The sequence below is a fragment of the Bos taurus genome, chromosome X (genome assembly GCF_002263795.3).
Source record: "Bos taurus isolate L1 Dominette 01449 registration number 42190680 breed Hereford chromosome X, ARS-UCD2.0, whole genome shotgun sequence".
In the NCBI taxonomy this organism is placed as follows: Eukaryota; Metazoa; Chordata; class Mammalia; order Artiodactyla; family Bovidae; genus Bos; species Bos taurus.
This window is the reverse complement of record NC_037357.1, coordinates 36281064-36307770: the sequence shown is the minus strand read 5'-3', so window position 1 is coordinate 36307770 and position 26707 is coordinate 36281064. Positions and strand designations below refer to the sequence as shown.

Here is a 26707-nt window from a genome sequence, read left to right as displayed (position 1 = left end):
GTTTCCTTTACAGTGAACCCATAAGAATATAGACTGGGGTGAATAAGAAGAATGAAAAATAGAGGATTACCATTTGGATGTAGCTTTTTTCCTCTTCTCTGGAAACAGAATTGGCAAAAAATCTTGCAGAATTAATACCATTTCTTTCTGGAGATAGAAAGCTGGTTCGATTGCTAGGAACAAAAATATAGATGAGGTCAAAGCAATGTCTTACAGCTGGTCTGAAAGCCAGCCAAGAACTGATATGGCCCCTGAGGGGTTTCACCCTCCCCTTCCAGATGCAACTTCCTTCCGGCCAAAGCAATTCCTGAAGTGACAGAGACTACCCCGCAACTCCTGTCTCACTATGGGGCAAATGGCTCCCACTTCTCAAAGGTTATTCTTTTTCCAGGCCCCCCATGTGCCACAGCTCATGAGCTTTCTAGAAAGAGACCAAGGCATCATATCACTGAGAGAAAAACAAAACAGAAATGCTCCTTTGAGGCTCTCATTCCATTCCTCTGAGAAGATGAGACCAAGACCACGAATCCACTTTCATCCTACTCCCATGTCAGAAGCGCAAGCTGAGGCTCTGCATTCCTGTCTGGAACGTGGCCCATTATAGATTAATTGTGTGTTGTGGTATTTAGGGTGAGCCAGCAGTAATTTGCCTGCAGTGCGGGAGGCCTGGGTTAAATCCTTGAGTCAGGAAGATCCCCTGGAGGAGGGCACAGAACCCACTTCAGTATTCTTGCCTAGAGAATCCCATGGACAGAGGAACCTGGTGGGCCACCACTGCAAACAGTTGGACATGACTCAGCGATTAAAACAGCAGTAAAGAACCTGCAGGAGCCGCAAGAGACATGGGTTCCATCCCTCGGTCAGGAAGATCCTCTGGAGAACGAAATGGCAATGCAGTCCAGTATTCTTGCCTGGAGAATCCCATTGACAGAGGAACGGGGTGGGCTACAGTCCCATAGGGTCGCAAAGAGTTGAACATGACTGAGTGACTAAACCAACAAGAAACTACCAGGACAAGCTCAGGACTCTGAAACTCAAGCTTTTACAAGGTGAGATGAGAGAGTGCAGACACATTTGAGGGTTTGTTTACCGAGAGAACTCCATTCACAAAGTTGAGCTTCTAGAAGCCATGCCAGCAGTGCTAGCCCTGCTCAGCAGGCCAGAGCTGCATCCACTGTAGCTGGAGCAAAACAATTCCCTCTCCCAACAAATGTGAATTGAAGGTTGAAAAAGAACCTCTCTCTGTTGGTACTAGAATTGTAGCAGGTAAATACAGATCTACAGGATGGCTACTGTAGGCTGTGAGGATTGTGCAACAGAAAAAAAAGTTCTTGAAAGAAAGAGGAATGAGCAAATGTGAAGAGGGAAGCACACATTAGAGACAGTTCCCAGCAGCACTCTCATTCTTGATTCCATTGTGCTGGGAGATTCAGTTACTGTTATTCCTTGGTGACCTACAAAACACTTCTGGTTCAAGATAATAAATCTTACTCCTCCCTTGTATTAAGCTCTCTTTCACCACAGAGGTCTGACTAAGGCTGAGAGGGCACCAGATGAGAACCCTGGGAGCAATCAAAGACTCACCAAGGCACAGTGTGGGTCCTGGTTAGACACGTGTGTTCCCGGATCGTGGAGAGGTTTTTCAGGTCCAGGGTGGGTGGCCGTGCTACAAGATAACACAGAACATCCAACGTAAGTTCTCAGGGGTTCAAGGCCAGAATCTGCAGACTGTAAAACTATGACAATTCCACTTACTAAGCACATCAAGCCCACATTTACTCACAAGCAGTGCTAATGATGAGTGCCCATTTTGCTGTCCTACTGTTTCCTGCCTCAGCAGAAGCAGAGGGCACAAGTACTGAGCCGGTGGTCACATCAGCAGCTGGGGTTACATCCCGTCACTACACATTTATTGAGAACTCATAGTAAGTCAGGCCTGGTTCTGGGTGTCAGATGAAGGTCTCTGATCTCATGCCATTCTGTTGCCTGTCTCACCCTTGACCCCTTTCATCACAGACAGAGGTGGTCACCCAAGTTCTAATCATCCCCCCCTCCAGGCCACTGTCTACTTGGTGGTCCTTCTGTGAAGAACAATCTTCCCCATCTCTCTGCCTGGTTATAGTCATCTTCAGATCTCAGCTCAACATCCCCTGCTCAGGAAGGCCTTCATGGGCTCTCACGAGTTCATGTGCTTACTGTTCATGGCATCCACCTGTCTGTGATGATCCAACATTCCTGAGTTGGGTCTAGACTGACTGCACTCTGGGAGGACAGGGTTTTTTTCCTGGTTTGTTCACTGCAGTAGCCTTTGCTAAAGAAGCACCTGGTGCCTAACCCTCACTCCAACTCAGCAACCCACATTGCTGAGTTGGTCATGCACATATTCCCCTATCACTGCCTTGACCAGCTTGTTCTTCTAGCTCTTTCCTCCACACTGGTAGATAGTGTTTAACTCCTTCCATATCACCAGTGACGTTCCTGCTGTTCAGTCAGCTGTGCAGCCACGTGTGTCCAAATCACCCCCTCCTGGCCCAGGTGTTCACCTTCCCAGCCCCCCAGTGAATCCCCAACCCTGTGTCCATCCAAAATCTCTGCACCTTCCTCCATCACCAGGTCTTTCAAAATGGTAGCCACTAGCCACATGTGACTCTTGAAATTTAAGTGCATTGAAATTAAATCAAATCTTAAAATTCACTTCTTCAAGTTGCACTAGCCACATTTCACATGTTTTAACAGCCCCATTTTCTTCATTACAGAAACTTCTGTTGCACAGGATTGCTACAGAAAAGTAATCAAGCAAAACAATAATATATACCTCAAAGTTACAGGTGCCTGTGAAATGGTTTCTCACCAGAATGAATGGTTATTTCCTCTAAACCTGAGACAGAGCCTGTTCTCCTATTTAGTACCTATTGCATAATTCTTCTTCTTCCAAGTGGTTTTGACATATCTTTCTCCCCCTCCACCTGGGGAACCCTGCGTGTTTTGTCATCTCTGTCTCCCACTAGTGTTAGGCAAACACAGGGGAAATGGGATTTGACTCAAAGCGAAGAGGGCGGGGCTGGAGCAGAGCAGGCATAAGCAAGCTGCTTAGTTACAGCTCTGAGAGTGGCTACGTGAAGTAGTAGTTTTTCCAAAGAGCAAAGATGGGTGGCGGTGGAGCTGATGGAGTGTCAGGAGTCATGGTCGTGGTACCAAGTATTTCCTCAGAATCACCCAGCCCTACCGGGCAGGGGACGGCAAGCAAGAATGAAGTTACAAGTTACTCTGACCTACTTTTGCTCGAACCCTTTTCACCTTCCTCCCTGCCTGTTCCTGCCACTCAGCAGATGGGAGAAACTTCCTGGAGCCCTGTGCCCACAGGAGCCACACTTCTCACCTCCACGTCCTCCATGTTCCCCCTCCCTCCAAAGACACGTCTGTGGCTGGGTACACACAGGGCACTGAACCATGGGGCCTGTGACTGGGTCTGCATTCAGGAATCAGTGTCAAAGGGCATTCTTGACTGCCTTACGTAACGGGGACAGTATGACTACATTTAAGTGCTGTTTAAACAAAGAGAGACCAAGGGGCTTCCATTCACACCCAACTCACTCGTTTCTGGGACTTTGTTTGGGAAGCAGCCAAAGATGAGCCCGCTGGAGTGGATTTGGCTTTGGAGACCATGTTTGCCATGACTGCAAGTCTCCAGGTTCCTGTTACCCTGATGATCTGGAGCAACAGTGCTCCCCAGCCCTTCCCACCGGATCCCAGCCACTTCTTTCTCCCAGGCCCCTGGGGTGGAGGGTTTCTGTAGTGTTTCCTTCGCAGAGAGGCTTAGGAGGGAAGCTTTTCCACACAGTTATCACACCTTGCTCCCCCATCCCACACAGGAGTGGCTTACTCTTCCTCTGAGGCTTGAGATCTCTGTTCACGGGGGGAGGCTCCAGGTCTACGGGGAGCTCGGGCAAGGGGCTGGAGATGCTCCCTGAGTTCATTGGAATGTAATCGTCAGAGCTGTCATGGGGTCCGAGAGCAAAGGCGGCAGTCTGGGGACTCATGGGCATGTAGCCGTCCTCAGTGCTGGTGGAAGTTGGTGGGGACATTGGGAAGAACCTGCATGGCTGCAAGGGAGTGAAAACCAGTTAGAAAGCACAGAATAGCATGGAAACTGCTTCTGGTGGGCAAACTTGGCTGCATGTAAGATTTCAGTTGCAAATTATCTAGGAATAACTCTGAACTTCCTTAGGAGAGTTAGACAAGCCTCTAACTCAAGCTCTGCCTCTGGACTTATCATGGGAGGTAGGTGATGACTAGCCTAGGACTCATGCTGGAAGACAGAGGTCAATGAAATTTATGCAAATACTTTAAGAATAATGGGATGACCTCAACAGCTGCCTCAGGTCTGAGATGTGTCCAGACCATTAGAACCGGTAAGGTCCTTAAAGAGCACAAAGTCCAGTAGTTCCCAGACAAGTTCAAGCTTTAATGGGAGACTGCAAGGGTCCTCAGAGATTCAGAGTGCTGAATCTCAAAAGATATCAAGGGAATATATATAGGGTAGACTATGTTTTGGTAAAAATTAAGGTTTAAAGAAACTCAAGTACCAAACTTACCAAATTCAAACTTAGCCGCTTGTCTCGGTGTCTTAAAGATTGGCCTTCTACATCTGCTGCAAGAAACAAGCCAGGGTGGTGAAAAATGCAGGACACCAGTTGAAACTAAGCTCAGGGCCCTGTGCTCAGCTCCAGAGGGAGAGAGGCTTGCTACTCAGTCTAGCTGGACAGCCAGAACATTCCCCCGCAGGTGGAAAGCAGACTAGATTTTGAAGAGGTTTCTGTATGATGCTTCGGTTCTGTTAATTGGGGGGAGTCATGGGAAGCGATTAATAAATGCTTGCTGCATTTGTCACATGGATTTTCTGTACTTAGAAATGGCAGAAACAGAGCTGGAGTTTGATAAGAGGAGAGGAGGCATGAAATAGCCCTTGCAAAGAACAGGAGAATGGGGTGAACAAAGGAATAGCCTTGCACAGTGTCAACACGAATTGGTAACCATGAATTTCTGCAGCCAGAGTCAGCACTTCAGTACAGATCCAGAGAGAGAGGAGAGCTGGATGAATCTAAGATTAGACATTTCTGAGATGGATGTGACCCATATAGAGTGTGATGTAAAAATTCAGAATAACTGTTGAATTAAAATAGATATCCAGAAGGTAGCAAGATACATGTGTGCAGAGTCAAATGAGACTTACTTAGAGATGGAGTTAAAACCTAAGAGTAGAGGAGATAATCTAGAGGTTTTAAATGTTGAGAAAAGTTTAAGTATAAAATCCTGGAAACTTTGGGCTTCCCTTATGGCTCAGAGGTAAAGAATCTGACTGCCAATGCAGGAAACATGGGTTCAATCCCTGATCTGGGAAGATCCCACATGCTGTGGGCAGGTAGAGTCTGTGCGCCAGTACTAGTGAGCCTGTGCTTTAGACCCTGGGAGCTGCAACTATCAAAGTTCAAGCGTCTTAGAACCTGCGCTTTGCAACGATAGAAGCCACTACAATGAGAAGCCAGCACACCCCAACTAGAGAGTAGCCCCTGCTCGGTTCAACTAGAGAAGGTGCACGAAGCAACGAAGACTCAGCACAGCCATAAATAAATAAATTAATAAAAGTATGTTTAAAAAATCCTAGATATTCTCACTATTCAAAGAGTAGGAAGATGAGGACTGGCTCATGTTGAGAGAGAGCAGTTGGAGAGTAAGGAGGAAAGCCAGGGGCTAGAACCACGAGAGCCCACAGGAGGAGATGGAGGCTGGTGGCAGTGAGCATCGCTGGGAAGGGCCCTCAGCATGTGGGACTGGAGCAAACTGTCTCCCTAGAACCTGGAGATGTGAAAAGCCAAGCTGCCTCTGAGAAATTAACTGTAGTCAACATCATCTTCAAGCAAGAGAATAACTCCCAACTTAAAAAGATGTGATGGAGACTGGAGATTGATTAAGAATGTCTTTTATATATACACAGATATATGTGTCTATCTATGTTTATATTTCTTAAAGGGGGAAGTTAAAAGATGCTCTGGAGTCACACTGGTTTTAAATCCCTAATCTGCCACATATTAGCTCTGTGACACTAGACAAGTTACTTTCTCTGTGTCTCAGTTTCCTAATCTGTAAAGTGAGACCAATAATAGAACCTATTTCACAGGACTTCTGGAAAGATTAGATGTGTTAGGGCATCCAGAGGACTTAGAACAGTGCTTGGAACATTAAGTATTTAATAAATCCTACCAATTATTATGGATATTGTTAATAAAGAATGTGGTGACCCAGTGATTAAAATTCTGTGCTCCTACTACAGGGGGTACAGGTTCTATCCCTGATCAGTGAACTAGATCCCACATGCCACAAAGAGTGGCCAAAAAAAAAAATTAAGAATGGGACTTGCATATGTGTACACAGTCCCTAACTTTCTATTACAAAATTCATAGTGAAATCACCAAATAACACAATTACAGAGAAACCCCTGCATCAACATCAGCTAGTTTAAGGAATTTGTGATAGAGGAAAGACAGGATTCAAGAGTGGATGAACATTCCTATGAGACAGATATCTGTCACATTCACCCTTTTTCATATTATTCCCTTGCCCCCACCTGCTCTACTAATCTCCTTGACCATGTTCTACTTTTTCTCTTTCCAAAGTACTATCACCTTCTAATGAATCAAATAGTTTTGTTATACCAAGCCTTACTGAGAATGTGACTATATGTGTGTAAAAACACTGTCAATTAAAGGTGTACAATATGCTGATTTGTCATACATATATTGCAAAATGATTACCACCATAGCATTAGCTAACACCTCCATAGCATCACACAACTACCATTTCTTTTTTTCTGCCAGTTTCATTGAGATGTAATTGACACACAGCACTGTGTAAGTTTTGGGCTTCCCTGGTGGCTCAGTGGTAAATAACCCACCTGCCAATGCAGAGGATGCATGTTCATCTGCAGGTTCATCTAACCTAGTGATTAGGAAGATCCCCTGGAAAAGGAAATGGCAACTCACTCCAGTATTCTTCCTTGGAAATCCCATGGACAGAGGAGCCTGGCAGTCTACAGTCCATGGGGTTGCAAAGTGTCGGCAACGACTGAAGTGACAAGGCATAGCATTAATATTAGATATCAAAAGTTTATTTCCAACATTTTGCTTTAAAGTAAAGGAGAGAAATGGGTGGAAATGGGGGAAAATTAAATAAGAATTGATTAACAATACTCAAGAAAGAAATTAAAGAAAAAGAGAAAACCATCTCAGAAATGAAGCCTAAGTTACAAAATTCCAAGGGAAGAAGATATTCAACTGAAAATGCAATAAGTGGAAATGAAGAAAGTCCATAAAACACCTAAGGGAATGAAAAATAAAGTAAAAAAGAATCACAGAAAAAGAGATTGAAATAGAAGATAGGCAATGAAGATGCAATATATGTATTGTTAGATTTCCCCCAAAGAAAAACAAAACAATAGTATATTACTAATATTGAAATCATAATCCAAGAAAAGTTTCACAAATAAAGTAACATTTGAATCTACATATTGAAAGGCCCATCAAGTAACTGGAATAAATAGTCAATTCTACCCAGAATGTAAAATTTATTAAAACAGCTATATCTATCAAAATGACTAAATGAAAACAAGTGAATTAAATACCCAGTTCAAAGCTAGAAAAGGAACACTAGAGAAAACCAAAAGAAATCATAAAGTAAAGACACAAGCAAAAATTAATAAAGTCCAGAGGAAGTGGATTTACTTTTTTAAAAATCAAAATCTTGGTTTCCTGGGGTAAAAATTTAATCTGAGGGAAACCCACTAGCCAATCTAATCAATAGAGGTAGCACAAATGTACAAAATAAGAACTGATAAGGAGAAAGCAATCATTGAAACAGAGGAGTTTTTTTTAAAGAGACACTTCTGCATGCCTCTACACAAATAAACTTTAAAATCTAGATGAAATGGATGATTTCTAGAGAAATACACTACACCAAAATTGACACAAAAAGTGATAGAAATCTTACACATTTAAATTTCCATAGAATAAAACAGACAAAGTTACCTCCCAAAACTACCTCCCAAAGCTACCTCCCAAAACCACCTCCCAAAAGTGAAGTCATTCAGTCGTGTCCAACTCTTTGTGACCCCCATGAACTGTAGCCTGCCAGGCTCCTCTATCCATGGGATTCTCCAGGCAAGAATACTGGAGTGGATTGCCATTTCCTTCTCCAGGGGATCTTCCCAACCCAGAGATTGAACCTGGGTCTCCTGCATTTCAGGCAAACTCTTTACCACATGAGCCAGGGAACCTTCCCAAAATTACCTCCCAAAGCTACCGCCCAAAGCCACCTCCCAAAACTACCTCTCAAAACCACTGAGATCAGATGGTTCCAACAGACAATTTTACCAAACCTTCAAATACCAGGCAGTCTCAATGCTTCAAAAATTTGTTAGAAAGTTTAGAAAACCAAGGACTATTTCTAATTCTTTTTATGAAGCAAGTATAACTTTGGAAGCTAAACCTGATAAAGATAAAATACATCAGAAAAGTATAAACCAATATCACTTATGATTATTAACACAAAAATCCTAACTAAAATATTAGCAAGCATCATGCCCTCTTTGAACCATTACTATAAAACTTCTCACTATCCTCTCCAAGTTGGGACACATTGTTTTGAGGGCATTAGCCCGCTCTGGACTCCTTAGCCTAGCAAAGCAATAAAGCTACTTTTTTCTACTTCACCACTACCCCCAAATATTAGAAAACAGAAGAAAGTGGTATTACTAGAATGGCTGAATGAGGAGCTCAGAGAAGCTATTCCCCCAAAAAGCAATGATAAAACTGTACAAAATTATTTTTGTATGCAACTATTAGGGAACTTTGAAAATTTACCAAAAGCATACAACAAAACTATTGCATATTGTATTTGGAAGCTTTTATTGAAAACAAACAAACAAACTACTGGACATCACATAAGAACAGTGAGAATTTGTGGCATTTTAGCTTGGGGTGCTCCCATACCCCTCAGCAGCTCACTCAGAAGTAGTTCTACCAGGGCAAGGCAAGTCATAAAAACTGGCAGCTTTTTTTGCCAAAGGGGTCTCATTTGATTTGGATCAAAGCATATAACAAACTCCATTCCTCTATGTACTATCAAAAGCATACCAACATTCACTTTATATGGGTTCCAGAAGTAGAAAAGAGAGAGAAAAGAATAAAAAATTGTATTTACAGAACTTATGGTTGAAAACTTTCTACATGGAAACAGACATCCAGGGACAGGAAGCACAGAGGGTCCCTAAAAAAAGATGAACCTAAACAGACTTACAAGACATACCATAATTAAAATGGCAAAAATTAAAGATAAAGAGAGAATTCTAGAGTCATTTACAAGGAAATCCCAAAAAGGCTATCAGCCGATTTCTCTGAAGAAACTTTTCAGGCCAGAAGAGAGTGGTATGATAGATTCAAAGGCTCAAAAGGGAAAAACCTGGTTGCTTGGGGCTGGTGCACTGAGATGACCCAGAGGGATGGTACGGGGAAGGTGGAGGGAGGGGGGTTCGGGATGGGGAACATGTGTATACCTGTGGCAGATTCATGTTGATGTATGGCAAAACCAATACAATATTGTAAAGTAATTAACCTCCAATTAAAATAAATAAATTTATATTAAAAAAAGAAAAAAAAAAAGAGTGAAATAACAACAACAACAACAACAAAAACCTGTGACCTAGGATAACCTACCCAGCAAGATTACCATTTAGAATCAAAAGAAATATAAAGAGATTCTCAGACAAGCAAAAATGAAAAGAGTTCATCAATACTAAACCTACCCTAAAAGAAATGTTAGATCTTCTCTAAGCAGAAAAGAAGGAAAAAATATTTAAAAAAGGAAAACCCCACTAGGAAAGCCAAATATATAGCAATGACTGAGGAAAAACCACTTAAATAGCCAATACAAAGATTAAAATACAATAAATTATAAAATCAACTATAACTACAATAAAGAAGGGACAGACATGAAGATGTAAAATATGACATCAAAAACACAAAATGTGATGGAGGAGAGTAAAAAATATAGATTTCTTAAGAGTTTGTTTGAACTTAAATGACTATCAGTTTCAAACAAGTAGATATAGGCCAACATATATGAAAACAATGGTAAACACAAACCAAAAAGCTACAATAGATACACAAAGACTAAAAAGAAAAGAACACAAACATAATACTAAAGAAAATAATCAAACCACAAGGGAAGACACGGAAAGAAGAAATTAACAGAGAATAATAATAACTATTATTAAAATGAAAATAAGGACATATCTATCAATAATTAGTTTAAATGTCAATGGGCTAAATGCTAAAATCAAAAGATGTAGTCTGGCTGATCAGATCAAAAACAAGATTCTTCAATATGTTGCCTACAAGAGACTCACATCAGGGCTAATGACACATAGAGCTGAATGTGAAGGGGTGGAAAAAATATTTCATGCAAACAGAGATGACAAAAAACTGGAAGTAGCAATACTTATATCAGACAAAACAGACTTTAAAACAAAAGCTATAACAAAAGACAAAGAAGGACACTATATAATGATAAAGAGATAAATAAGAAGAGGATATTACATTCATTAACAAATATGCACCCAATACAGGAGCATCTAAATACATAAAGCAAATACTAACAAACTTAAAGAAATTGACAATAACAAAATAATATTAGGGGACTTTGACACCCCACTGACATCAATGGACAGACCATCCAGACAGAAAATCAGTAAGGCAACAGTAGTCTTAAATTACACAATAGACTGGTTAAACTTAATAGATACTATAGGACATTCAATCAAAAAACAAAATACATATTCTTTTCAAGTTCACAAGGAGTGTTCTCCAGAATAAATTACATGCTAGGCCACAGAAAAAGTCTCAAAAAATTTTAGAGGATAGAAATTATATCAAGTATTTTTCCAACCACAACAGTATGAAACAAGAAATCAATTCTAGAAAGAAAAATAGGAAAAGCACAAATGTGTAGAGATTAAGCAATATGCTAATAAAAAAAAGCAATGGGTCAATGAATGAGTCAAAGAGGAAATCAGAAAATGGCTTGAGACAAGTTAAAATGGAAATACAACACTCCAAAATCTATGTAATACAGCAAAAGCAGTTCTATGAGGAAAGTTTACAGTAATACAGGCCTTCTTCAAAAAATAAGAAAAATCTCAAATAAACAACTTAACCTACCATCTAAAACTAGAAGGATGCCCATTCTTGACACTTCTATTTAACGCAGCATTGGCAGTCCTAGCCACAGTAATCAAACAAGAAAAAGGAAACAGAAGCAACCAAATTGGAAAGGAAAAAGTAAAACTGTTACTATTTTGCTGATGACATGATACTTTATATAAAAACCCTGGAGTGTCCACAAAAAAAAAAAAAAATTATTAGAACTAATAAATGAATTCAAGTTTCAGGACACAAGATTAATAGACAGAAGTCTGTCATAGTTCTATACATTAATAATGAACTCTCAGAAAGAGAAAGCAAGAAAATAATCCCATTTTAAATCACATCAAAAATAAAATACCCAAGAATAAACTTAACCGAGGAGGTAAAAGACCTATACTCTGAAAACTATACAACATTGAAGAGGGAAACTGAAGATAATACAAAATAATTAAAAGATATCTTGTGCTCCTGGGTTGGAAAAATTAACATTGTTAAAGTGTCCATATGAACCAAAGCAATCTACAGATTTAATGCAATCCCTATCAAAATAATGCCCACAGAAGAAGAATAAATAATCTTAAAATTCATATGGAACAAAAAAGATCCAGAACTGCTAAACCAATCTTGAGAAAAAACAACAACAACAAAGCTAGAGGTAAAGCCTATCCAGACTTCAGACTATACTGCAAAGCTACAGTAATTAAAACATCATGGTACTGGCACAAAAACAGATACATAGATCAGTGGGAGAGAATAGAGGGCCCACACACCTATGGTCCATTAATCTATGACAAAGGAGGCAAGAATATACAGTGCAGAAAAGACAGTCCCTTCAACAGGTGATGCTCAGAAACCTGGACAGCTACACGTAAAATAATGAAACTAGAACACTTCCTAACACCATATACAAAAATAAACTCAAAATGGATTAAAGATCTAACTACAAGACCTGAAACCATAAAAGTCCTAGAAGAGAACATAGGCAGAACACTCTTTGACATAATTGTAGCAATATTTTTTGAATCTATCTCCACTTTATGGAAAATAGAAGGGGAAAAAAGTGGAAACAGTGACATATTTTATTTTGGGGGGCTCCAAAATCACCACAGATGATAATTGCAGTCATGATGTTAAAAGACGCTTGCTCCTTGGAAGGAAAGTTATGACAAACCTAGACAGTGTATTAAAAAGCAGACACATCACTTAGCCAACAAAGATCTGTATAGTCAAAGCTATGGTTTTTCCAGTAGTCATGTATGGATGTGAGAGTTGGACCTTAAATAAGGCTGAGTGCTGAAGGACTGATGCTTTCAAATTGTGGTGCTGGAGAAGACTCTTGAGAGCCTTTGGACAGCAAGGAGATCAAACCAGTCAATCCTAAAGAAAATCAATCCTGAATATTCATTGGAAGGACTGATGCTGAAGCTGAAGCTCCAATACTCTGGCCACCTGATGTGAAGAACTGACTCACTGGAAAAGACCCTGATGCTGGGAAAGATTGAAGGCAAAAGGAGAAGCAGTGGCAGAGGATGATATGGTTATATAGTGTCACTGACTCAATGAACATGACTTTGAACAAACCCCAGTAGATAGTGGAGGGCAGGGGAGCCTGGCATGCTTCAGTCCATAGGGTCACACAGTCAAACACAATTTAGCAACTGAACAACAATAAGCAAACAAAAGAAATAAAAGTGAAACAAACAACTGGGACCTAATTAACTTAAAAGCTTTTGGACAGCAAAGGACACCACCAACAAAATAAAAAATCAACCTATGGAATGAGATAAAATATTTGCAAATGATATGACCAACAAGATTTTAATATTCAAAATACATAAATAGCTCATAAACCTCAATATTAAAAAAAAAAAAAAAAACACCAAAGTACGTGATTTGAAAATGGGCAAGAGAGAGGAACTGTGGCTCCTGAGGCATGCCGGATGCAGAGAAACTGAAGATGTAGTCGACCAGATTTTGGAAATAACTACAACAGGAGGTCTGAAAAACAAAGAGGTCGTTTTCATCTCATCAGGCCTAGATGAAGAGATCAAGCCCTGAGCCTTTGGAGTGGGAGTAATGACTCCAAGACCCTAGACTACCCAAGGAAGTATCAAATAGTGAGAACTTACACAAAGGAAACCACTTCAATGCAAGACCTGATCACCCAACCACCAGTAGCACTCTGTGCAGGATGCCTCATCTAAACAATAAACAAAACAAACACAAACTCAATCATCAGCAGACAAGATTACCTCACTCAGCTTTGCCCATCAGAGGGAAAAAAAGACTCAGCACAAATCTCACCCTATATGAAGCTTACACAAACCACTGGACCAACCTTAGGAGGGTAGAAACCAAAAGGAAGAAAGAATTCAACCTTGAAGGCTGGGAAAAAGAGACTTCAAACATAATTAGTTAAAAAAATAATGAATAAGGCAGAGAAATACTACACAAATGAAGGAACAAACTAGAAACATAGAAGTCCAAATAAATGAAGAGGAAATAGGCAAACTACCTGAAAAAATATCAGGAATAATGATAGTAAAGATGATCAAAAACCTTGAAAACAAAATGGAGAGAATTCAAGAAACAAAATCAACTAACAAAGACCTAGAAGAATTAAAGAATAAACATACAAAAACAAACAACACAATTACTGAAATTAAAAATACTCTAGAAGGAATCAATAGCAGAATATCTGAAACAGAATAACTAACCAGTGAGCTGAAAGTTAAAATGGTGGAAATAATTTCTGAAGAGTAGAATAAAGTAAAAAGAATGAAAAGAACTGAGGCTACTTTCAGAGACCTCTGGGAAAATATCAAATGGATGAACATTTGAATTAGAGGTATCCCAGAAGAAGAAGAGAAAAAGAAAGGATATGAGAAAATTTTTGAAGAGATTATAGTTGAAAATTTCCCCAACATGGAAAAGGAAATTGTCAACCAAGTCCAAGAGGTGCAAAGAGTCCCATACAGGATAAACCCAAGGAGAAACACACCAAGACAGATACTAATCAAACCAACAAAGACTACACACAAAGAAAGAATATTAAAAGCAGCAGGGGAAAAGCAACAAGTAACATACAAGGGAACCCCATACATTTAACAGCTGATCTTTCAGCAGAAACTCTGCAGGTCAGAAGGGAATGGCAGGATATATTTAAAGTACTTAAAGAGAAAAATCTACAACCAAGATTACTGTACCCAGCAAGGATCTCATTCAAAATTGATGGAGAAATAAAAAGCTTTTCAGACAAGCAAAAGTTAAGAAAATTCAGTACCACCAAATCAGCTTTACAACAAATGCTAAGAAATACAAGAAAAAAATCTACAAAATCCACCCCAAACAATTAAGAAAATGGCAATAGGAACACATATATCAACAATTACTTTAAATGTAAATGGATTAAATGCTCCAACCAAAAAGACACAGACTGGCTGAACGGATACAAAAACAAGACCCATATATATGCTGTCTACAAGAAACCCACTTCAGACCTAAAGGCACATATAGACTGAAAGTGAGAGGATAGAAAAATATATTTCATGCAAATGGGAACCAAAAGAAAGCAGGAGTAGCAATCCCCATATCAGACAAAATAGACATTAAAATAAAGAAGATTACAAGAAATAAGGAAGGACACTACACAATGATCAAGGGATCAATCCAAGAGGAAAACATAACAATTGTAAATATCTATGCACCCAACATAGGAGCACCTCAATACATAAGACAAACACTAACAGACATAAAATGAGAAGTTGACAGTAACATAATAATAGTAGGAGACCTTAACACTCCACTCACACCAATGGACAGTTCATCAAAACAAAAAATTAAGAAGGAAACACAAGTCTTAAATCATACATTAGATGAGATGGATCTCATTGATATCTTCAGGACATTCCATCCAAATGCAGAAGAATACACTTTCTTCTCAAGTGCACATGGAACATTCTCCAGGATAGACCACATCTTGGGTCACAAATCAAACTTCAGTAAATTTAAGAAAATTGAAATCGTATCAAGCCTCTTCTCAGACCACAACGCTATGGGACTACATATCAATTACAAGGAAAAAAAAAAAAAAACGCAAGCATACGGAGATTAAACAATATGTTTCTAAATAACAAACAGGTTACAGAAGAAATCAAAAGGGAAATAAAAAATTTCTAGAAACAAATGACAATGAAAACATGACAACTCAAAACCTATGGGATGCAGCAAAAGCAGTTCTGAGAGGGAAGTTTATAGTAGCACAATCCTACCTCAAGAAATAAGAAAAACATCGAATAGAAAACCCAAATTTACACCTAAAACAACTGAAAAAAGAAGAAAAAAAGCCTCAAAATTAGTAGAAGGAATGAAATCATAAAGATCCAAGGAGAAATAAATGAAAAAGAAACAAACAATAGTAACGATTAATAAAACTAAAAGCTGTCTTCGAGATGTTTATCTTTGTTTAATTTGACAAACCATTAGCCATACTCATCAAGAAAAAAGGAGAGAAGAATCAAATCAACAAAATTAGACATGCAAAAGAAGAGGTTTCAACAGACAGTGCAGAAATACAAAGGATTATGAGACTTATGAACAATAAAATGCAATATTATGGCAACAAAATGAATAACCTGGAAGAAATGGACAGATTCTTAGAAAAGTTCAATCTCACAAGACTGAATCATGAGGAAATAGAAATTATGAACAGCCCAAATACAAGCACTGAAAGTGAAGCTGTGATCAAAATCTACAAAAAACAAAATCCCAGGATCAGATGGCTTCACAGGAGAATTCTATCAAACATTTAGAGAAGAGCTAATACCTATCATTCTCAAACTCTTTAAAAAAATTCCAGAGGAAGGAACACTTCGAAACACATTCTACAAGGCTACCATCACCCTGATACCAAAACTAGACAAAGATAACACAAAAAGAAACCTACAGGCCAAAATCACTGATGAATATAAATGCAAAAATCCTCAACAAAATTTTAGCAAACAGAATTCAGCAACACATTGAAAAGGTCATACACCATGATCAACTTGGGTTTATTCCAGGAATGCAAGGATTCTTCAATATATGCAAATCAAACAATATGATATACCATATAAACAAATTGAAAGATAAAAACCATACGATAATCTCAATAGATACACAAAAAGCCTTTGACAAAATTCAGCACCCATTATGATTCAGTTCAGTTCAGTTCAATTGTTCAGTCGTGTCTGACTTTTTGTGACCCCATGAATAATAGCACGCTAGGTCTCCCTCTCCATTACCAACTCCCGGAGTTCACCCAAACTCATGTCCATCAAGTCGGTGATGCCATCCAGCCACCTCATCCTCTGTCATCCCTTTCTCCTCCTGCCCCCAATCCCTCCCAGCATCAGGGTCTTTTCCAATGAGTCAACTCTTCACATGAGGTGGCCAAAGTATTGGAGTTTCAGCTTCAGCATCAGTTCTTCCAATGAACACTCAGGACTGATCTCCTTTAGGATGGACTGGTTGGATCTCCTTGCAGTCCAAGGGACTCTCAAGAGTATTCTCCAACACCACAGTTCAAAAGCATCAATTCTTCAGCGCTCGGCTTTCTTCACAGCCCAACTCTCACATCCATACATGACCATAGGAAAAACCATAGCCCTCACTAGATGGACCTCTGGTGGCAAAGTAATGTCTCTGCTTTTGAATATGCCATCTAGGTTGGTCGTAACTTTCCTTCCAAGGAGTAGGCATCTTTTAATTTCATGGCTGCAGTCACCATCTGTAGTGATTTTGGAACCCCCCAAATAAAATCTGACACTGTTTCTACTGTTTCCGCATCTATTTCCCATGAAGTGATGGGACCAGATGCCATGATCTTCGTTTTCTGAATGTTGAGCTTTAAGCCAACTTTTTCACTCTCCTCTTTCACTTTCATCAAGAGGCTCTTTAGTTCTTCACTTTCTGCCATAAGGGTGGTGTCATCTGCATATCTGAGGTTATTGATATTTCTCCCGGCGATCTTGATTCCAGCTTATGCTTCCTTCACCCCAGCGTTTCTCATGATGTACTCTGCATATAAGTTAAATAAGCAGGGTGACAATATACAGCCTTGACGTACTCCTTTTCCTATTTGGAACCAGTCTGTTGATCCATGTCCAGTTCTAACTATTGTTTTCCGACCTGCATATAGGTTTCTCAAGCGGCAGGTCAGGTGGTCTGGTATTCCCATCTCTTGAAGAATTTTCCACAGTTTATTGTGATCCACACAGTCAAAGGCTTTGGCATAGTGAATAAGGCAGAAATAGATGTTTTCCTGGAACTCTCTTGGTTTTTCGATGATCCAGCAGATGTTGGCAATTTGATCTCTGGTTCCTCTGCCTTTTCTAAAACCAGCTTGAGTATCTGGAAGTTCACGGTTCACGTACTGCTGAAGCCTGGCTTGGAGAATTTTGAACATTACTTTACTAGCGTGTGAGGTGAGTGCAATTGTGTGGTAGTTTGAGCATTCTTTTTTAGGACTTCCCTGGTGGCTCAGATGGTAAAGCGTCTGCCTACAATGTGGGAGACCCAGGTTCAATTCCTGGGTTGGGAAGATCTCCTGGAGAAGGAAATGGCAACCCACTCCAGTATTCTTGCCTGGAAAATCCCATGGATAGTGGCACCTAGTAGGCTACAGTCCATGGGGTCACAAAGAGATGGACATGACTGAGCAACTTCACTTGAGAATTCTTTGGCATTGCCTTTCTTTGGGATTGGAATGAAAACTGACATTTTCCAGTCCTGTGGCCACTGCTGAGTTTTCCAAATTTTCTGGCATATTGAGTTCGGCACTTTCATAGCATCATCTTTTAGGATTTGAAATAGCTCAACTGGAATTCCATCACCTCCACTAGCTTTGTTCGTAGTGATGTTTACTAAGGCCCACTTGACTTCATATTCCAGGATGTCTGGCTCTAGGTGAGTGATCACATCAGCGTGATTATCTGGGTCGTGAAGCTCTTATTTGTACAGTTCTTCTGTGTACTCTTGCCACCTCTTCTTAACATCTTCTGTTTCTGTTAGGTTCATACCATTTCTGTTCTTTATCGAGCCCACCTTTGCATGAAGTGTTCCCTTGGTATCTCTAATTTTCTTGAAGAGATGTCTAGTCTTTCCGATTCTGTTATTTTCCTCTATTTCTTTGCACTGATCGCTGAGGAAGGCTTTCTTATCTCTTTTTGCTATTCTTTGGAAGTTTGCATTCAGATGCTTATATCTTCCTTTTCTCCTTTGCTTCTCGCTTCTCTTCTTTTCACAGCTATTTGTAAGGCCTCCCCAGACAACCATTTTGCTTTTTTGAATTTCTTTTCCATGGGGACGGTCTTGATCCCTGTCTCCTGTACAATGTCATGAACCTCCATCTGTAGTTCATGAGGCACTCTATCTATCAGATCTAGTCCCTTACATCTATTTCTCACTTCCACTGTATAATCATAAGGGATTTGATTTAGGTCACACCTGAATGGTCTAGTGGTTTTCCCTACTTTCTTCAATTTAAGTCTGAATTTGGCAATAAGGAGTTCATGATCTGAGCCACAGTCAGTTCCTGGTCTTGTTTTTGCTTGTATAGCGCTTCTCCGTCTTTGGCTGCAAAGAATATAATCAATCTGATTTTGGTGTTGACCATCTGGTGATGTCCATGTGTAGAGTCTTCTCTTGTGTTGTTGGAAGAGAGTGTTTGCTATGACCAGTGTGTTCTCTTAGCAAAACTCTATTAGCCTTTGCCCTGCTTCATTCTGTACTCTAAGGCCAAATTTGCTTGTTACTCCAGGTGTTTCTGGACAAGGCAATGGCACCCCACTCCAGTACTCTTGCCTGGAAAATCCCATGGATGAAGGAGCCTAGAAGGCTGAACCCATGGGATTGCTGAGGGTCAGACACGATTGAGCGACTTCACTTTCACTTTTCACTTTCATGCATTGGAGAAGGAAATGGCAACCCACTCCAGTATTCTTGCCTGGAGAATCCCAGGGACGGGGGAGCCTGGTGGGCTGCCGTCTATGGGGTTGCACAGAGTCGGACACGACTGAAGCGACTTAGCAGCAGTAGCAGCCAGGTGTTTCTTGACTTCCTACTTTTGCATTCCAGTCTCCTATAATGAACAGGACATCTTTTTTGGGTGTTAGTTCTAAAAGGTCTTTGAGGTCTTCATACAATCGTTCAACTTCAGCTTCTCCATCATTACTGGTTGGGGCATAGGCTTGGATTACTGAATGGTTTGCCTTGGAAATGAACAGAGATCATTCTGTCGTTTTTGAGATTGCATCCAAGTACTGCATTTTGGACTCTTTTGTTGACCATGATGGCTACTCCATTTCTTCTAAGGGATTCCTGCCTGCAGTAGTAGATATAATGGTCATCTGAGTTAAATTCACCCATTCCAGTCCATTTTAGTTTGCTGATTCCTAGAATGTCGACATTCACTCTTGCCATCTCCTGTTTGACTACTTCCAATTTGCCTTGATTCATGGACCTGACATTCCAGGTTCCTATGCAATATTGCTCTTTACAGCATCGGACCTTGCTTCTATCACCAGTCACATCCACAACTGGGTATTGTTTTTGCTTTGGCTCCATCCCTTCATTCTTTCTGGAGTTATTTCTCCACTGATCTCCAGTAGCATATTGGGCACCTACTGACCTGGGGAGTTCCTCTTTCAGTATTCTATCATTTTGCCTTTTCATACTGTTCATGAGGTTCTCAAGGCAAGAATACTGAAGTGGTTTGCCATTCCCTTCTCCAGTGGCCCACATTCTGTCATACCTTTCCACCATGACCCGCCCATCCTGGGTGGCCACACACGGCACAGCTTAGTTTCATTGAGTTAGACAAGTCTGTGGTCCATGTGATCAGATTGGCTAGTTTTCTGTGATTATGATTTCAGTGTGTCTGCCCTCTGATGCCCTCTCGCAACACCTACCATCTTACTTACAGCCCATGGGGTCACAAAGAGTCGGACATGACTGAGCGACTTCACTTTCAATTTCATTTCTTCTAGGTTGTCCATTTATGATTAAAACTCTTCAAAAAATGGGCAAAGAAGGAACCTACCTCAACACAGTAAAGGCCATATATGATAAGCCTACAGCAAATATTATTCTCAATGGTGAAAAACTGAAAGCATTCCCCCTAAGATCATGAACAAGACAAGGGTGTCCATTTTCACCACTATTATTCAACATAGTTCTGGAAGTCTTAGCTGAAGCAATCAGAGAAGAAAAAGAAATAAAAGGTATCCAGATTGAAAAAGAAGAAGTAAAGCTCTCACTGTTTGCTGATGACATGATATTGTACCTAGAAAACCCTATCTTTCAGAAAATTACTAGAGCTAATCAGTGAATTTAGCAAAGTAGCAGGATACAAAATCAACACACAGAAATCACTTGCATTTTATATACTAACAATGAAAAATCAGAAAGAGAAATTAAGGAATCAATCCCATTCACCATTGCAACAAAAAAATTAAATATCTAGGAATAAACTTACCTCATGAGACAAAAGAATTGCACACAGAAAATTATAAGACACTAATGAAAGAAATCAAAGATGACATAAACAGATGGAGAGATATTCCATGTTCTTGGGTAGGAAGAATCAATATCATGAAAATGATTATACTACCAAACACAATCTACAGATTCAGCTTGATCCCTATCAAATTACCAATGACATTTTCACAGAACTAGAACAAAAAATTTCACAATTCATATGGAAACACAAAAGACCCCAAATAGCCAGAGCAGTTTTGAGAAAGAAGAATGGAGTTGGAGGAATCAACCTTCCTGACTTCAGATTATACTACAAAGGTACAGTCATCAAGACAGTATGGTACTGGCACAAAAACAGAAATATAGACCAATAGAACAAGATAGAAAGCCCATAAATAAACCCATGCACCTATAGGTACCTTATTTTTGACAAAGGAGGCAAGAATATATAATGGGACAAAGACAGCCTCTTCAAAAAATAGTCCTGGGAAAACTGGACAGCTACATGTAAAAGAATGAAATTAGAACGCTTCCTAACACCATAAACAAAGATAAACTCAAAATGGATTAAAGACCTAAATGGAAGACCAGAAACTATAAAACTCTCAGAAGACAACATGGGCAGAACACTGGATGACATAAATCAAAGCAAGATCCTCTATGACCCACCTCCTAGAGTCATGGAAATAAAAACAAAAGTAAACAAGTGGGACCTGATTAATCTTAAAAGCTTTTGCACAGCAGAGGAAACACTAAGTAAAGTGAAAAGACAACTCTCAGAATAGGAGAAAATAATAGCAAGTGAACTGACAAAGGATTAATTTTCAAAATACACAAGCAGCTCATACAACTCAATACCAGAAAAACAAACAACCCAGTCAAAAAATGGGAAAAATACCTAAATAGATATTTCTCCAAAGAAGACATACAGATGGCTAACAAACACATGAAAAGATGTTCAACATTGCTCATTAATAGAGAAATGCAAATCAAAACTACAACTACCTCACACCAGTCAGCATTGCTATCATCAAAAATTCTGCAAACAATAAACGTTGGAGAGGGTGTGGAGAAAAGGGAACGCTCTTGCACTGTTGGTGGGAATGTAAATTGATACAGCTACTATGGAAGACAGTATGGAGATTCCTTTAAAAACTAGGAATAAAACCACCATATGACCCAGCAATCCCACTCTTAGGCATATACTCTGAGGAAACCAAAACTGAAAAAGACATATATATCCCATTGTTCATTGCAGCACTATTTACAATAGCTAGAACATGGAAGGAACCGATTATGTCCATCAACAGATGAATGGATAAAGAATGGAATATTACACAGCCATAAAAAGAAACACATTTGAGTCAGTTCTTATGAGGTGTATGAACCTAGAGCCTATTATACAGAGTGAAGTAAGTCAGAAATAGAAAGATAAATATCGTATTCTAACACATATATACAGAATCTAGAAAAATGGTACTGAAGAATTCATTTACAGGGCAGCAATGGGGAAACAGACACAGACAATAGACTTACGGACATGGGGAGAGGGGAGGAGAGGATAAGATGTATGGAAAGAGTAACATGGAAACTTACATTACCATATGCAAAATAGATAGCCAATGGGAATTTGCTGTATGGTTCAGGAAACTCAAACAAGGGCTCTGTATAAATCTAGAGGGGTGGGATGGAGAGGGAGACGGGAGGGAGGTTCAAATAGGAGGGGATATATGTATACCTATGGCTTATTCATGTTGAGTTTTGACAGAAAACATAAAAATTCTGTAAAGCAATTATCCTTCAATTAAAGAATTGATTTTTTTTAATGGGGAGGAAAATGAATGGAGATTTTTACAAAAAAATCGTAAGATAGCCAACAGGAACATGAAAAGATGTTCAACATCAGTAATTATTAGAGAAATCCAAATCAAAGCTACAAGGAGATATCACCTCACACATGTGAGAACGGCTATCATCAAAAAGACAACAAATAACAAGTGTTGGTGAGGATGTGGAGAAAAGGGAACCATTGTACAACTGCTGGTGGGAACGTAAGCTGGTGTAGTCACCATGGAAAATATATGAAGGTTCCTCAAAAAACTTAAAATAGAGCTACCATGTGATCCAGCAATCCCATTCCTGAGCATTTATCAGGAAAAAAAAGAAAACTCTAATTCAATAAGACATATGCACTCCAATGTTCATAGTAGCACTACTCACAATAGCCAAGACAGGGAGGCAACTAAAGTGTCCATCAACAGATGAATGGATAAAGAAGATGCAACACATATATACAGTGAAATATTGTTGTTTTTCAGTCACTAAGTTGTCTCCAACTCTTTTTACCCAGTTCCTAACTCAAAACATAAAAGACAGTGAATCACTCAAGGAGAAAAAATGTGTATAGAAACTATGGTGTAACATACAAAAGATACTATGATAAAGGGTCAGACACAACTGAGCAACTAAACAACAAAAACAATCTGTAAAAATACTGAATCACTGTGTTATACACTTGAAAGGGAAACTAATATAATATTATAAATAATCAACTATAATTCAAAAAAAATTGGCCAGTGAAGTTCTTCATGTTAACAGGATAAAGGAGAAAAATCACATGGTCATAAAATATTTCAACAATTTCAATACCCCTTGATGATTTAAAAAAATAACATTTAGCAAAGTAGGAATATCAGAGAATGTACTTAATCCAATGAACAGTATCTACAAGTTTCCTGCAAACCACATTACAACAGTGAAACACAGAAGTTTTCCAGGTGAGACCAGGAATAAGACAAGGATCCCAGTTATTAACAGTACTATTCAAAGATATCCTGGCCTTCCTAGCCCAAGCAGTGACATGAGAAAAAGAAAATGAAAGATACAGATGTTAGAAAAAACAGTTTTTAGTATTTGCATGTTATAAAGAAAAATGTAAGTAAATATACATTTAGAAAAGATAGGGGACTTCCCTGGTGGCCCAGTGGCTAAGACTCCCAATGCAGGGTGCCTAGGTTTTGATCCCAGTAGGGGAATGAGATACCACATGCCACAACTAAGACCTAGCACTTCCAAATAAATAAATAGTAAAAAAAAGAAAAGGTAGATATAAAAACCAAAATTTATTTTTATGCAATAGCAAAAAATTTTTTAAGTAAAATATCATTGACAATAACATGAAAGATAACAAATACATGGGAATATATTAATGAGATATGCAAGACTTCACTAAAAGCCATTAAAAACTATAGACACAAATAAAATAATAAGGATAATTCCCTGGTTGTTCAGTGGTTAGGACTCTGTGATTTCACTGCTCAGGATGCAGGTTCAGTCCCTGATCAGGGAACTAAGATCCCGGGAACAAGCCTGTGAGATGAGGCCAAAAATAGGTAGTAGCTGAAAGTGTGGAATGGGGAGAAAAAGAACTGGATGAAGGCAGTCAAAAAGTACAAACTTCCAGTTGTAAGATAAATACATATTTGGGAAGTAATGCATGACAAGATAAATAGAATTAACAGTGCTGCATGTTATATATGACAGTTGTTACAAGAGTAAATCCTTAGAGTTCTCATCAGAAGGAAGATTTGCTTCTATTTTTGTAATGTTATATCTATATGAGATGATAGATGCTCACAAAATTTGTGGTCATCATTTCATGATGTATATAAGTCAAATCATGCTGTGTTCCTTAAACTTACACAGTGTTGTATGTCAATTACATCTCAATAAAAGCAGAAGAAAAATAAAAGAAAGATAAAGGATATAGGCAAGGCAGATCACAGTGGGCCTTGTACACTATGGTAAGAAATTTACATTTTATTCCTAGTGCAGAGAAGTCATTAGATTGGTTTTTTAGCAAGGAACTGACTATCTGATTTAAATTTTTTAAGAGATCACTTGACTGCAGTGTGGAAAACAGATTAGAGGCAGACAAGCATAGTGGTGCCATGATATCAGGATAACGAATTACATTACAGTAAATATATTCAGATTTCATTTATGCTTTAAAAAGAAGATGTAGTATGTACTTCTGTATTGTTTAACTTTTTCCAGTAAGAATTCATGCACTCCAAAAATAAAAAAAATTAATAAAAATTTAAACTGAGGAATGTGTTTTGTTTAAGAGATTGCTGATTAATCACTTGAAATTGAAAACTTTAAGGAACAGAAACACTATAGACATGTCATATTTTATATTTAAGCAGCAAAGTAAGTCAGGAAACAAAACTTAGTAACTGTTAAACCTGGCGCAGGAGATAAGAAAGCCTTCTTAAGTGATCAAGGCAAAGAAATAGAGGAAAACAACAGAATGAGAAAGACTAGCGATCTCTTCAAGAAAATTAGAGATACCAAGAGAACATGTCATGCAAAGATGAGCACAATAAAGGACAGAAATGGTATGGACCTAACAGAAGCAGAAGATATTAAGAAGAGGTGGCAAGAATACACACAAGAACTACACCAAAAAGATCTTCATGACCCAGATAACCACGATGGTGTGATCACTCACCCAGAACCAGACATCCTGGAGTGCAAAGTCAAGTGGGCCTTAGGAAGCATCACTATGAAGAAAGCTAGTGGAGGTGGTAGAATTCCAGGTGAGCTATTTCAAATCCTAAAAGATGATGCTGTGAAAGTACACTCAATATGCCAGCAAATTTAGAAAACTCAGCAGTGGCCACAGGCCAGGAAAAGCTCAGTTTTCATTCTAATCTCAAAGAAAGGCAATGCAAAAGAATGTTCAAACTAACACACAATGGCACTCATTTTGCACACTAGTAAAGTAATGCTAAAAATTCTCCAAGCCAGCCTTCAACAGTATGTGAACTGAGAACTTCCAGATGAACAAGCTGGATTTAGAAAAGGCAGAGGAACCAATTTTGCAACCAAATTGCTAACAGCCATTGGATCATAGAAAAAGCAAGAGAATTCCAGAAAAACATCTACTTCTGCTTAATTGACTATGCTAAAGCCTTTGAGTGTGTGGGTCACAACAAATTGTGGAAAATTCTTCAAGAAATGAGAATACCAGATCACGTGACCTTCCTCCTGAGAAATCTGTATGCAGGTCAAGAAGCAACAGTTAGGGACTTCCCTGTTGGTCCAGTGGCTAAGACTCCACGTTCCAAAGGCAGTGGGGCATGGGTTCAATTCCTGGTCAGGGAACTAGATCCCACATGCTGCAAGTAAGAGTTTACATGCCACAACTAAGATCTGGCACAACCAAATAAATAAATATTAAAAAAATTTTTAAAGACAGATGGCAGAGGAATAGGATGGGGAGACCAATTTATCCCCCATAAATTCATCAAAAGAACATTTGAACACTGAGTAAATTTCACAAAACAATTTCTGAATGCCGGCAGAGGATATCAGGCACCCAGAGAATCAGCCCATTGTCTTCGAAAGGAGGTAGTAAAAAATATAAAAGATACAAAGAGAGACAAAAGAGGTAGGGATGGAGATCCGTCCCAGGAAGGGAGTCTTAAAAAAGAGAGAAGTTTCCAAATACCAGGAAACACTCACTGGCGAGTCTGTGGTGAGCCCTGGAAACATAGAGGGCAACATAACCGGGAGGAAAAATAAATAATTAAAACCCACAGGTTTACGTGCCTAACGGTAACTCCCTGCGGAGAAGCAGTGCAGACGCCTCCATCCGCCACTAGCAAGCGGGGACTGGGCAGGGAGGCGCGGGCTGCATTGCTTAGACTAAGGACGGGGCCTGAATGCCCCAAGGGCAATCTGAGGGAACTAACGAGATAGGAAACCAGATTGTGGGACAGCTACCCTGCGAAAAGCCCTAACCTAAGACACCACCAGGCCTGCTCACAGAACAAAGGACTGAGTAGAGCTAGCCGGCTGCGGACCGGCCCATCCCCCTCCGGAGACATGCAGGTGAGGGCAGCCAGAGCCAGAAGGGGGCAATTGTGGCC

At 39.4% G+C, this 26707-nt stretch overlaps 1 protein-coding gene across 3 annotated transcripts in view; it reads right to left on the bottom strand.

Moving 5' to 3' along the window:
- GAB3 (GRB2 associated binding protein 3) overlaps positions 1-26707 on the bottom strand; it is an 89114-nt gene that overhangs the window by 18857 nt on the left and 43550 nt on the right. For 2 of the 3 annotated variants that reach the window (XM_024987902.2, NM_001192307.1), the window contains 4 exons: positions 4596-4651; positions 3884-4103; positions 1585-1666; positions 71-173 (listed from right to left, as the gene is read on the bottom strand). In XM_024987902.2, coding sequence (XP_024843670.1) covers positions 71-173; positions 1585-1666; positions 3884-4103; positions 4596-4651 — 461 coding nt within the window. The remainder of the gene's footprint in view (positions 1-70; positions 174-1584; positions 1667-3883; positions 4104-4595; positions 4652-26707) is intronic. The other variant, XM_005227646.5, reaches the window with a different exon arrangement.